The sequence below is a fragment of the Aplosporella prunicola genome (genome assembly GCF_010093885.1).
Source record: "Aplosporella prunicola CBS 121167 unplaced genomic scaffold K452scaffold_16, whole genome shotgun sequence".
Taxonomy (NCBI): domain Eukaryota; kingdom Fungi; phylum Ascomycota; class Dothideomycetes; order Botryosphaeriales; family Aplosporellaceae; genus Aplosporella; species Aplosporella prunicola.
In genome coordinates this window covers 649,903-662,259 of record NW_022983544.1, presented here as the reverse complement: position 1 = coordinate 662,259, position 12,357 = coordinate 649,903, and the positions used below count along the sequence as shown (strand labels likewise).

At 57.9% G+C, this 12,357-nt stretch overlaps 7 protein-coding genes across 7 annotated transcripts; 1 reads left to right on the top strand and 6 right to left on the bottom strand.

Annotated features, from left to right (window-relative positions):
* Positions 1-25: 25 nt before the first annotated feature.
* On the bottom strand, positions 26-1,475 carry K452DRAFT_273478 (uncharacterized protein). The gene is made up of 3 exons (XM_033539143.1): positions 1,327-1,475; positions 436-1,249; positions 26-346 (listed from the first exon to the last, which is right to left on the bottom strand). The coding sequence occupies exons 2-3, from the start codon at positions 1,202-1,204 to the stop codon at positions 309-311; spliced, it is 807 nt and encodes a 268-aa protein (XP_033396424.1). The 5' UTR covers positions 1,205-1,249; positions 1,327-1,475; the 3' UTR covers positions 26-308.
* Positions 1,476-1,897: 422 nt separating this feature from the next.
* K452DRAFT_359731 (uncharacterized protein) lies at positions 1,898-3,437 on the top strand. Its single transcript, XM_033546294.1, has 3 exons — positions 1,898-2,109; positions 2,172-3,103; positions 3,167-3,437. Exons 1-3 carry the CDS (start codon positions 2,098-2,100, stop codon positions 3,231-3,233), a joined length of 1,011 nt encoding a protein of 336 aa, XP_033396423.1. The 5' UTR covers positions 1,898-2,097; the 3' UTR covers positions 3,234-3,437.
* A 57-nt stretch (positions 3,438-3,494) lies between these two features.
* On the bottom strand, positions 3,495-5,188 carry K452DRAFT_288798 (uncharacterized protein). The gene has a single exon (XM_033540730.1). The coding sequence runs from the start codon at positions 4,971-4,973 to the stop codon at positions 3,588-3,590; it is 1,386 nt and encodes a 461-aa protein (XP_033396422.1). The 5' UTR covers positions 4,974-5,188; the 3' UTR covers positions 3,495-3,587.
* On the bottom strand, positions 5,085-5,921 carry K452DRAFT_50336 (uncharacterized protein). The gene is made up of 2 exons (XM_033546752.1): positions 5,904-5,921; positions 5,085-5,837 (listed from the first exon to the last, which is right to left on the bottom strand). Exon 2 carries the CDS (start codon positions 5,653-5,655, stop codon positions 5,197-5,199), a length of 459 nt encoding a protein of 152 aa, XP_033396421.1. The 5' UTR covers positions 5,656-5,837; positions 5,904-5,921; the 3' UTR covers positions 5,085-5,196.
* K452DRAFT_50341 (uncharacterized protein) lies at positions 5,922-7,356 on the bottom strand. The gene is made up of 2 exons (XM_033546753.1): positions 7,013-7,356; positions 5,922-6,962 (listed from the first exon to the last, which is right to left on the bottom strand). The coding sequence occupies exons 1-2, from the start codon at positions 7,240-7,242 to the stop codon at positions 6,122-6,124; spliced, it is 1,071 nt and encodes a 356-aa protein (XP_033396420.1). The 5' UTR covers positions 7,243-7,356; the 3' UTR covers positions 5,922-6,121.
* A 1,015-nt stretch (positions 7,357-8,371) lies between these two features.
* K452DRAFT_351902 (uncharacterized protein) lies at positions 8,372-9,650 on the bottom strand (the record flags this gene model as incomplete). The annotated part of the gene is made up of 3 exons (XM_033545748.1): positions 8,372-8,692; positions 8,741-9,402; positions 9,434-9,650. The coding sequence occupies 3 exons, from the start codon at positions 9,648-9,650 to the stop codon at positions 8,510-8,512; spliced, it is 1,062 nt and encodes a 353-aa protein (XP_033396419.1). The 3' UTR covers positions 8,372-8,509.
* Positions 9,651-10,107: 457 nt separating this feature from the next.
* Positions 10,108-12,082, bottom strand: K452DRAFT_288794 (uncharacterized protein). The gene has a single exon (XM_033540729.1). It carries the CDS (start codon positions 11,860-11,862, stop codon positions 10,231-10,233), a length of 1,632 nt encoding a protein of 543 aa, XP_033396418.1. The 5' UTR covers positions 11,863-12,082; the 3' UTR covers positions 10,108-10,230.
* Positions 12,083-12,357: the final 275 nt, after the last annotated feature.

Below are 12,357 nucleotides of genomic sequence, written 5' to 3'. Positions count from 1 at the left end.
ACGGAGCACGACACTGCTAGGTAGAGCCACAGACGACAGCAGCGTACAGTAACCACCAGCAGGAACGACCACATCAAAGACCATTTCATCAACATATCCCAGCTATGGTAAATAATGCCACGGAAATAAATTCATGTAAGCAAGCGCTGTCTAGATAGGCACGGCATGGTCCACGACCCGATGCCACAGAGCAGAGCTCCCACTCCATGCGCCACGCACGCCCATTACGCTGAACAGAACGCGCCGAGGAAAGAGGACGGGTCTTTGGCTGGCAGCGAGAGTTTGTTGTCGAGCAAGCGGAGGCAAGACTACTGCGAGGAGCCGCCGGAGACAGTGATGACCTGGCCTGAGGGAGCGTTAGCAGAAGCACACGCAATAGCAAGAACAGCAGCATGCAGCTTGGACGTAATGAAAGTGCAGGAAATGACAACGTACCGTTAATCCAACCGCCATCCTCGCTAGCCAGGAACGCGACCACGCGCGCCACGTCCTGCGGCACGGCACAGCGACCCAGCGGGCAGTGCTGCGCCATGAGAGTCTCGATCTTCTCGGCGGACCAGTCGGGCGTGCCGCCAGGGATATAGTGCCAGGCGTTCTGGGTGAACATGTCGCTCTTGATGCCGCCAGGGGCAACACCGTTGACCGTGATGCCCCTGACGCCAAAGTCGGTGGCAAACGCCTTGATCATGCCAATGACAGCCATCTTGCTAGCATTGTAGAGGGCATGGTCACGCACGCCTAGCAGGCCCGCCGCAATCGACGACATGAGCACCAAGCGGCCATTGTCCTCGAGATGCCTGAAGGCGGCCTGGCCGACGAAGAACTGGGCGCGCGCGTTCAGGTTGAAGACGTGGTCGTATTTTTCCTCGGTGACCTCGGCCGTGGCGTCCCAGGACTCGGTACCCGAGTTGCTCATGACGATGTCCAGGCGACCAAAGTGCGACTTTGCGAGCGTGAAGAGCCGGTCGATCTCGCTGACCCGGCTGACGTCTGCTTGGATCGCTATCGCCCGCGCCCCCGTCCCGTTGCTCTCAATCTCCTTGACTACTTCGTTGGCCGGGCCCGCCGACGACACGTAGTTGACTACGACGGACGCGCCGCGCGCGCCCAGCTCCAGCGCTACGCCCCGTCCGATGCCTCGGCCAGCGCCGGTTACGAGGGCGACTTTGCCTTCGAGGCTTGCGCTGGGGACAGTGACGACCATGGTGGCGGTGCTGTTAAGTGTTTGGAGAGTGGGTAGGTATATTGTCTGCTATAATAATCAGCCAGTGTTCTTGTGGAATCCTGATATAAAAGAAAAGCAACCCAATATGGAAAACAACTTACAAGTCAAAACAAAGTATCAAAGCAGTAGACTCTTTCTTTCTCTTGGTCCGCAAACAACAAACTCAGAGGAAGCAACAAGCTGTACTGAAAGACACAGAGCTCTCATTCCCGACCAGAAAGACCGTCGCTATATACGGGGGGCTCGGCCTTTCGCGCTTTCGCGCAACCGCGTGCTCGCGCTTCGGCAGGCGGGCGGGCGAGGGCGGGGAGCCGAGCCGGCCGCAACGCCCGTCGCGGCATGGCTGCCACTACGGGTAACATTGTTTGCTGTTGCTGCTACATCAGCCCAGGGTCTTTGTCTCGAACATGTCGGGAATGGGTCCCCGTTCGGAAGGGCAATGGTGCGAGTCCGGAGGTGGGGGCTGTGGTGGTTCGGATGGCGCGTGGGATCCGGAGCTGGTGGTGTTGGATAGTTGACGTGATTCGCGAGTGAGACGTAAGTAAATATAACTATAAGTAGTGCTCGGAGATGGTTGCCCGTGGAAGAAGGAGAAGAAGACGACGTTCACCATCAATGCCTATCGATAAGCCGGTGTGACGCAGTCCTGGCAGGCAATTCGCGGGGCTTTGGGCTGGACCCAGGCTATTTGCTGGCATCAATCAAAGCCCGTTGAAGAAGCCAATGGCCATGAAGCACGGCCATGAGCAGGAGCAGGAGCCGACAAGCGGAGACCTGACGTGATCGCTCCAAGCTCCTTCCCCCGTCCTCGCTCTCCCGCAACTACTCCACCAAAGACATCACCACCACCACAACCCCAAACCACCGCCAACATGCACATCCTCGTACCCCTCCCCGACCCATTGCCCCCCTTCGGCGCCCACCTACTAACCGATTGGCTGGCCAGGTAACCAACGACGACGGCCCGCCCAGCAACGACTCGTCGCCGTACGTGCACCCCTTCATCACGGCGCTGCAAGAGGCCGGGCACACGGTGTCGGTGGTGCTGCCGCACACGCAGCGCTCCTGGATCGGCAAAGCGCACATCGTGGGCCACTCGATCCGGCCGTCGTACTTCCGGCCAGACGCGATTCCGAAGCCGCTCCCGGCGAGCGCCAACAACCGCTTCCCCAACACGGGCAGCACGCACGCGGCGCCGCTGCCCGCGTCGTCGACGGACGAGGAGTGGCTGCTGGTCGACAGCACGCCGGCGTCGTGCGTGCAGATCGGCCTGCACCACTACTTCGGCGCGCGCGGGCCCGTCGACCTCGTCGTCTCGGGCCCCAACTACGGCCGCAACACGACGGCCGTCTTTGCCCTCTCGTCGGGCACCATTGGCGGCGCCATGGAGGCCGCCGTCTGCAACAAGCGCGCCATCGCCCTGTCCTTTGCCTTCTTCGACCGCAACCACGACGCCTCCATCATCTCCGAGGCTTGCCGCCACGCCGTGCGCGTCATCGACCACCTCGCCGCCAACTGGGACTCGCAGACGCACCTGTACTCGGTCAACGTGCCGCTGCAGCAGGGCGTCTCCGGCAAAAAGACGGTCTGGACCGAGATGCTGCAGAACACGTGGGACGAGGGGAGTTCCTTCCAGGAGATTGACGTCCCCGAGGGCGACGACGCCGGGCCTGCCGAGGCCGAGCGCGAGATCCGTGAGGAGGAGAGCAGGGAGGAGGCGCCGCGCGGGAGCGGCTCTGACACCCCGGCTGGGAGCGCCCATGCCCGCTACACGCACAAGCACTTCCGCTGGGCGCCGAGCTTCAAGGCCGTTCACGACAGCGTTGAGAGGAGCGAGCCGGGCAATGACGGCTGGGCCGTCCGCCAGGGCTTTACGAGGTATGTCTCTTCCGCGTTTGTGTCGATCTGTTGAGAAAGGTCCCAATACTGACTCTGTGTTAGTGTCACGCCGCTGCGCGCCAACTTTATGCACGCGCCGGCGAACTACAAGGGCGAGATTACCCTGTAGAGGGCGGTGCGGTGCTCGGGTGGGAGATGAGGGTGTCTTGAAGGACGGGCGAGGGCTGGGACATCCCGCTACACGGAGAAAAGACCTGGGGGCATAGACGAGGAGCATGTGCGTGTGGTAGCACTCGCACTTAAGGCATGTCAATTAGTAGGCATGATAACAAAACGAAATCTACCAAGAAATGTACAGAACACCTAGTCAGTCACACATGCCACAACAGACGGAACGATTGCAAGACATCACACAACAAAACAGGATCAAGCCCAAGACTGCAAAAGCCTCCTCAATATACACAAATATACAAATCGTAGCATTACTCATTAGACATTACCCCTCCACGCACACGCCCTCTCTCTAAGCGTTATAAATGCCCAGCACATTCGTCGAGTTATCGTAATCGACGCCGCACTTCTCGCCAAACTGGCCAAACATCTGGCCGCGCTCAGCGATCCACTTCTCGAACGTAGCGCGGGCGCAGGTCTCGCCAGGGCCATCATCGCAGCCCAGCAGGGGCTGGGGGCTGTTGTTGACGAGGACGCGGAAGAAGTCGGAGCCGGCGTCCTCGAAGCCGTAGCTGTCGCAGCTCATGCGCTCGACGGCAATGTTGGTCAGGAACGTCAGCATGTGGCTGCTGCGCCAGGCGCGGCGGTAGTTGACGCGGTCGGTGGGCATGGTGGCGTTCTGGTTGTCCGACGCGCTGAAGGCCGTGTTGTTGAAGAGGCCGAGCGCGACGAGCACCGTGGGCGGGAGTTCGCGGTGCGTGAACGAGACGTAGAGGTCTTGGGCGGACGCGGCGCTGTCATCGTCGTTGAGTAGCGCGTCCACCGTCGCGTTGACCCACGGGAAGCCGATGTGCCCGCTCACTTCGTTGCCGTACCCCGTGTTGTGGAAGTACATGAGGTCGTTGGCGTACTCGAAGGCCAGCCACTCGGTGGGCGAGAACAGCTTGAGGTCGCAGAAGGGCGAAGAGCCGCGGATGACGCTCTCGTAGCCGCACAGCTGCTGCATGCCGTAGACGTCGCTGCTGGTCCAGTTGAACTGCGGCGCGGCAGCGCGCAGGCGCGCCAGGATCGGCGCCGTGTACTTCTTGACCCAGGCCGAGGACTGCTCCGAGCCGCGCGAAGAACTGTATGCCGGGCACCCCTTGTACGGCGTCAGGGACGCGGCGCCCTCCTTCTTGCCCTCGCTGACCTGCACGACGGCGCTCTCGTTGGCCTGCCGGTCCAGCCCCGCGATGAAGCTCTGCGCGCTTTTGACCGTGCGCTCCGCGGTGCTGGTCCAGATCTTCTGGGGCGGGCGGAAGCCGAGATAGCGGCGATTGAGCTCGACGCCCAGGCTCATGCTCTCGAGCATGCCGATTTTGGTGAGCTCTTCGAGGTCGCCGTCCTCGACGGGGCTCTGCCAATCCTTGAGGAAGTCGAGGGGCGCGGCCGTGCCCGCCGTCGCTTTCCAGTCGACGCTGCTGTTCTTGAGCTTGTCCGTGAAGGGCTCGACGTAGCTCTCGTAGTCGAAGTCGTTGGCGTAGATGGCCGCGTGCCGCACTAGGTACGCCGCCCGCGTCACGTTGCACCCTTGCGGCGGCGCCGGGTCCAGCGTCGGGTCTTGCGGGTCGAAGTACGGCGCGATGCCCGACAGGTGCTCCAGCGCGTTGAAGGCGTAGTTGTCGGGGCTGTAGAGGATGTTTTGCGCGACGCCGACGGCGCCGGTCACGGCGAGCGAGGCGCTGAGAATCGTCTTCATCGTGTGTATCGTGTCGTCGATTCGATTCGAACGGGCCGGATAGTAGTAGATGGGTAGTAGTAGTGGTGGTGGTAGGTAGGTGCAATGGGCAGAGGAAGGTATGGTATGCTTTTCTCACTCCACAAGCAGACGAAACCAGCCCAAAGAAACAGCTCAAACGAAACCAACAGGCAGGTCCTCGATAAGCACGCTCACCCGTAGCTCGAGCAAGCGCAACCAGCCCTTATACCCAGGGGGCTCGCCTACCGACGTCATCCTCAGGTCTTCCTTGGAAGGATTGCCGGCGTCGGCTCCCAGGCCAGGAACAGGCAGCGATCGCCTCGCCACCAACCGGTTTTGCCCTGTGGCGCTCGCTCCGTGCCGAATCTGCCGACCCACCCTGAGCTTGTTTTGCACAGTCTCTTGGTCTGGCCGTTTCAACGCCCTCTTCACCGCCGCGCTTCGACCCTATTGACGTTGCGCGGCTGATGCGTTGGCCTCGCAACTCGTTTTTTGGCGTGGCCGGGCCGGGCGGATTCGGCCTGCTGTGTCGTCGTTGTCGTGTGATGCGTTTGCAGTGGTATTTGCGCTGCGCTGCCGATCTTAACAACGGCTTTTTTCCTTTTTGCTTTCGTTCTTGACGGTCATGAGCTTGTTGGCCTGGTGGATCGTCGCTACTTATCAGCTGCTGCAGCCTGCTCATCAATTGCACTGCCAAGCTGCTGGAATCTGCTGCTATTTTTGAAATATGAGGGTCAGTCGTTCGACCGAGCGACCGTTGACGTCGGGTTTATGGGGACGCCACTGCCGCTTGCTTGTGGGTGTATTGTGGAGCTGCGGGCGCTGAGCCACAATGGGTTGATGGGAAACGAGATACGCATGCTTCTACCTACGGTTAGACTCGGCTTTTGCCATTGATACCTACAGTCGTGGGATTCGGGTCATGCTCACTGCCATGGCCGCTCAATGGCATCCGATAACCCATTTGATGGCATAAATGCTTCATGACGTCTCAAAAGAGTTTGGAAGCACAACATACTGCCCTATAATGGGTTGTTTGGATTCTGCTAGAGACGTGAGTGTCCTGGTGGTATACTTGACCCAACAAGGACCTGGTCGAGTATATACAATACCCCAATCGTGTCCAATGCGTTATTCGTATTCCATGCCTAGCGTACCCAAGCCGACTCGTTCACCGCGACGTCTGCCCTCCACCGTTTCTGCGGTCTCGGGTTATCGTCAACCTGCCCCTGCTCGCCATTAGAAGTCATACCAGGGGGAAGATCCGTTGTCTGCTTCTGCAGCCTCTTCCGCCTGCCCCTCCTGATCTCCCTGCTGCTCGCCGCCCTCGCGCCGTCCATCTCCGACTCCGTCGTCGTTTGTGGGGTGCTCCTCGCCGAGCCGTTGACCGGACTCTCCTCCGCATCTCTCGCCCGCTTTTTCGGCCTTGTCTCCTTCGCTTCCTCGGCTGCTCCTACGCTCATCCGCCTCACGCCGTCTGTCGCGTCGGCTAAAGAACCACCCGATGACCGTTTTCTTTTGGCGCCCGCTTTGCCCTTGCGCGCTGCCGCTCGCTTCGCCGCCTGTGCTGCCAGCCGTGCCTCGACCTCCGCGCTTATGTCTTCGTACTCGACCGGCGGTTCTGGCGCTGGGTCGGAAGCGGGCGTATGCGAAGGCCCTGCGGCTGGTGTTAGCGGCTCTGCGGGCGCGGACATGTTAGGCTCGCATGTTCTCTGCCTCTTGCGGTTCGGTTCCGACGGGGACACGGCGGGTGTGCCAGACACGCGCCGTTTCGAACCGGATTTGTTGGTTGGTAGTACTTTGAACGAGCGCACTACGAGCGCTTGTCCGTTTATAGTAGTGCCAACTAGAGAGGTAACTGCCCTGATCACTTGTGTTTCATCCGCTAGTTCAGCTATGGCAAATCCATGCTGATGGCTGAATGCGGGGAGCTCATATTGCTTAATGTCGGAGTGTTTGGGGCGTTGCAAAGGTCCAACAATAGTGTTTCTACATTGTGGTCAGAGTAACAGTTCGTACTGCAACGGGCAAATACTTACACAACCACAGGACTGAGCATTGTCGTAAGGTCCTTGGCGGAGATACCCTGCGGGAGGTTGGCGAGCACTACTCCCGCGCTGATATTTGTCCGGCTTTTTGCGCGCACAGGATTCTGTTGCCCCTCTTGACCCGCAGCGCCCGAGCGTTCTCCTTTACTTGTCGATGTGGTGTCCTCCGCGAGCGCGCCACTCGAAATGCGGCGGGGTTGGGCAGGCGTTTCTTCGCGCATGGTCCTCGCTACATTAGGCGCCAGTGTCCGTCTCTGTAGTAATGAGTCATCCGGAGCCGCAAAAACCTGACAGGTAACCGTACCAAGAGCTCTCCAGCCTGGTTGGCATCCTCCCAAATAGTGTCGGCGCGACTCTGCATGCTTTCAAGCTCCGTGACGACTCCTACATCGCTATTCTTGAGCAGCTCCACCATTTGTCCTAGCATTGCGCGATGAGTCCGGAGAGTGGCTAGGTGCGTATCGAACAGCAGCTGCAGCGCTGCCTCGGAGGCAGCCATGGTGCCTTCTTCGTTGCGCGATGCGCTCGGGATGTGGTGGTGTGCGGGGATCGGTGGTCGGGCGCAAGTGTACTAGGTAGGTATGCTTGCGTTATAGATGTCGCTCGGGTAAGTGTGCCTATTTGAATTCGTGTGCTCCAAGGTTTGGACGGTGCTTGGAGTCGCGGAGCAATGTCATGCGCGGGTTGTATGCAGGGTGAGGAAATCGCGTGGGAGGCTAAGACTGGCAGGCGCGTTACACACGGACCGAAGATGAGGCAGATCGGCACAGGGATCATGCGGGGTGGAACTGGAAGGGCCTGGTGCGGTCAACGGCGATGTCACTCCCGCTTTGCTCGGCCAGAATGTGCCACGTACTACCTACCCGTCAAACCGCTCAGATGGATCGCCCATGTTAACTACTACGGGTGTACGAATATAGTCAGGTAGAAGCCTGTCATTAAGCCGCATATAAACCCACAGGCTCGTGTACCATATTGTCGTCTTGTTCGTGTGGCTTCTACAGGATACAAGCTTACGCCAGGAGTCACTGATCAGTTCAACTGCAGGAACAATATACCCGCATACATACAGGAGCAGCAGGAGCAGCAATCTACGTCATGGTGCTGCAACTAAACATGGTTCCGCCTCCGTTTCCTGCCGATGCGCATATCTAGATTAATGTGTTGCTGAGGCTCACTTTAGTCGGAACTTTTTCTGACAATTTTATAGTGGACATATGGACGCTTTTCGTACTCTTGTATTTTGTATCTTGTGGTGGGTGAACCGTCCAGTGTCGATATATTTCAGGGCATACCGTTCAGCATACCGTCCAGCATAGGGAGACGTGGAGCCAACAGCCAAATCCTTAAGGTGCTTCATTTTTTCTAATTCCACGTACCCTATGGTTTCCAACTTTTCAGGGTACAAAAGTTTCTCTAGGTTTCTATTCTAGACCACAGCACTTGACAACATATTCAGCCGCATCCCATATCTCGGCCCTTGCAACTCTAGCTGTCTTTGACGAAGTTGTCTTTGGGAGGTATCTGCACCAGCCCACGCTGTTCTTTCGTTCTCCATTGGATAGTTTTGCAAATGCCATACAGCACCGTGAGCGTCGGCATTGGGACGCCCAGCGCCGTACCTTCGCGCAACGGTTCTCCCAGTATATTTTCGACTTCGATAAAATTGCCCTGGACACCGTCAGATTTATAAATCACGAAGCATTCAAATTCGCTTACCTTTCTCAAGTCATTCAGCATGCTCGGTGGCAGATACATGGTCAACGGATCAATGTTGATCATCGTATCCACCACTTCAGGCGGCAGCTCATACCCCGCCGCCTTCGCCGCAGCCCTAATCTCCTCCATCGCGGGCCTAACCAGGGCATCCACCGCGCCATCCGCCAAGCGTATGCGCCCGGTATCGAGGCCCGTAATAGCGCAAATGCTATTCAAGCAAGAATTATAGACCAGCTTGCGCCAGCGCGAGAAGCCCACATCAGCCGTAAACACACAGTCCGTCTTGCCCGCGGCGCTATAAATGTCGACGAACTTCCTGGCGGCGGCTTCCTCGACGGCGCGGTCGAGCGCCGGGTTGTGGAAGGGCCCGAGCAGCACGCGGTCTTTGTCGTCGTGCTCGATGACGCCGTGCGCGACCTCGTGCGAGCCGATCATGCTCACGCCGCTGAGCACCGGGTTCGTGGGGAAGGCTGCGAACAGCGGCTTTTCGATGTTCAGCCCGTTTTGGAGCAGCACGATTGTCGTGTGCCCTGGCGTCACGGCGGGCTTGATCTGCTCGGCCAGTCCCGGTGGGTTGTCGGGCACGTTTTTGGTGCTGCAGACTATGAAATCGAAGGCTGGGAGGGTGGGATCGCCGTAGGTGTCCGGGACGGAGTTGACGACTGCGAGGGGTGTGAGTTGGTGTTGTTTGACGGGGAGGGTGTATTTGATATAGACTTTTTGAAGGCTTCCATCCGGTTACGGTTCCATGGTCGCAGGACTTGATATGAAAGCCGTTCTTCTGCACGTGTGCGAAATTCGACCTCAAGACAGCAGTGACGTTTGCTTGTCCACCGGCCTCAAGATTCAGCGCAGCAATTGTTCCAACACCCCCGCTACCAAACAGCAAAACGTTAGACTTGGGCGACATGTTGGGGACGAGAGAGAAGAAAGCATTCGACGAGAGGATTATCGTGAAGTAGACAAATTTAAAAGAATCCCAGGCACTTCATGATGCGCCGCTTACCGTCGGCGTTCTATCGCACGCAATCACTCCATGCAGGAAGGCTAGTCCGATTTTGCCCGCGATTACTTACCCCGCCGGATCAGATTGCGGGGTCTTCCGCACAGACCTGAAGGGGTTTCTTGCCTCGCTGGGTTTGGGGTGTCGAAAGTCGTCCAACATCAAATGTTCAGATTGACGTCGGGTGTTGACGTGTCGAGAGATAAGACTAGCCTCTCTTGCCTTGCTTCGTCTATCTCGCGATTCAACGGTGTCTTAAGGTATGGTATCTTGCGCTGAGTGAGCATGATAGGCTAGTCTTGTCTCCAAGCGATCTCGGGATGGATCTCGCATCCGAAGACCACTCTTGCGGGCCGGTTTAGTCAAGCATTTATTATTTTATGCCCGGTCGACGCCATCCATAAGGCTCGAGAAAGGCTAAAAAACAAAGACACCTTCCATAGAGAAGCTGACACCTCGTCTCATGCTGTACACCTAAACCGCACCCCTAATACAGCTTCTTACACTCCCAGCTCTCCACCGAATTCACATCCCCTTCCCCGGTATACGTCGCCTCTTTTGGCCACGCGCAAATCGGCCTCTGCCTCTTCACGCCCTTCTCCAAGTTCGTCTCATCAACAAACTTGGTCGCGACAATCTGGTCCACCGCTTGTCCCTGCTCCACCCACGCCACCAGCGCCAACAGCGCATCATGCTTCGCATCCGTACATCCCGGGACGCCCCGCGCACCCGCACCCGCGTTAAACTCGCCTGCCTGGTTCGCCCCGCCGATGTACCACGGCGCAGCCATGTCTTCCGGTGTTCCGCTGCAGTGCTGCATGCCCGGGATCAGGAAGAAGCGGTACCAGTCCTCCAGAGGGGCGTCGCGAGCTGAAAGTGCTCGCTGCACCTGCGAGTGGAAGTGTGTGCTAAAGCGAGTGGGAATGAGGGCGTCGGCCCAGCCGTGGTAGTGCAGCAGCTTACCGCCTTTGTCCGCGAAGTCCGCAAGCGCGGCGAAGTCGTCTGCTGTGGCGTCGCCGGGGTCTACTGCCTCGGCGCGCTGCACGACACTGTAATCGAAGTTGTGCCAATCGAAGGATGGCTCTTGCAGGAAGTACTTGACGTAGTCTGGGCCAAGGGCATTGGGGGCGTCATTGCCGAGCAAGACGAACCATTGCGATTCGGAACCGAGGGAGAGGGCCGGTGCCACAAACGTCTGGTTCACGTCTGTGTAGTCCGCGTAGATGCGGTCGAGGGTTGTCAGTTGCGCGGGAGTAAGACAGCTGCTGCTGTTGCTATGGCCGCCGCAGAGCAACGCTTCTCGGTTGAAGGCGCACCGACGGGGGTCTGTTATGATGCTGTCTTTGAGACCGTCGGCGCCATCGCACTGCTTGAGAACCTCGGCAGCGATAACGGGGAACAGAGTCGTGGGGATGTGGTGCGCTGCAGTAGCCGGAACGTTGTATGTCCCGACTTTAATGGTCCAGGTCTGCAGATGTGTCGTCCACCACGCAGGCGCGCCGACAAGGACTCCATCAAAGTCGTCCGGGAACTTTTGCGCGCTCTTAAGGCCCTGCCTGCCACCAGTTGAGCAACCGGAGTAGTACGAGTACTTGATTTCGGAGCCATAGTAGGTTTTCGTAAGTTCCTTGGCCAAGACAACGGACCCATGCATGGCGCGCCAGCCCCAGTCCGTCAGCTTCTCCGGCTTGTCCAGGGCCCAGGATCCGTCTCCCGAGGTTGAATTGTGCCCAGTGTCTGTGGACATGCTGGCAAACCCGTACCCCACACCCGAACCCATGTCCAACCAATTGATGCCACCAGCAAATCCTCCATTGCCGAGGGCCAGAAAGCGGTCATTCCATTGCGTAGGAAGGAAAAGTCCAAAAATGAAAGAAGAAGTGCTGGACGAAGTTACATTGACTGTGACGGCGCACAAAGCGGGAAGACTGGTAGGGTTTGTTGGGTAGGCAATGTCCGCAGCGCCTTGTCCGTACGTGCCGTTTTCAGGGACAAGGTCAGCGGCCAGTACAGTAGCATTGGCTGGTAGTGCGCTCTGGAGCGTCTTGATGGAACAATCGAGCGCTTGTGCCGCGGAAACCGAAGCGACGGCCTGGAGAAAGACGATACCTGCCTTCATGATTAAGGAGGGAGCGGGCCTGCAAAGCTGCAGCGCAGCATGAGGGATCGATCTCTTTTAACCGGCGGCCATCTTTAAGGCCCACGACGGAGTCCCGCACCTCGCTAACTTTGTTCTTGGTAGCTCGGAGTATGTGCCGAGACTGGATGGCTTTGTGGGGTATCCCTTTCGTCGTGTGCGGGGGCGGTCAGTCAGTTAGATTATGATACTCCGAGGAGGCCGAAAACGGGTCCATAGCCGAGCCTTGAACAAGGCCATAGCGCAATAATATGGAAGAAACATGGAAGGCAAAAGAGGACATGTCAGTAGCAGGAAAAAGAAAACATAAATGACTACACTGAACAAACATGGAATGCAACGTTCCTAAGAAATTGGAGCTGTGTTCTCTGATATTAGTATGTACGGAGTAGTAGCCTGGATACACACATTTTGTAGCTTGTATTTAGAATGACAGCACAACGTCAGTTTTTGATATTAACTAGAAGTCAGTTGTTT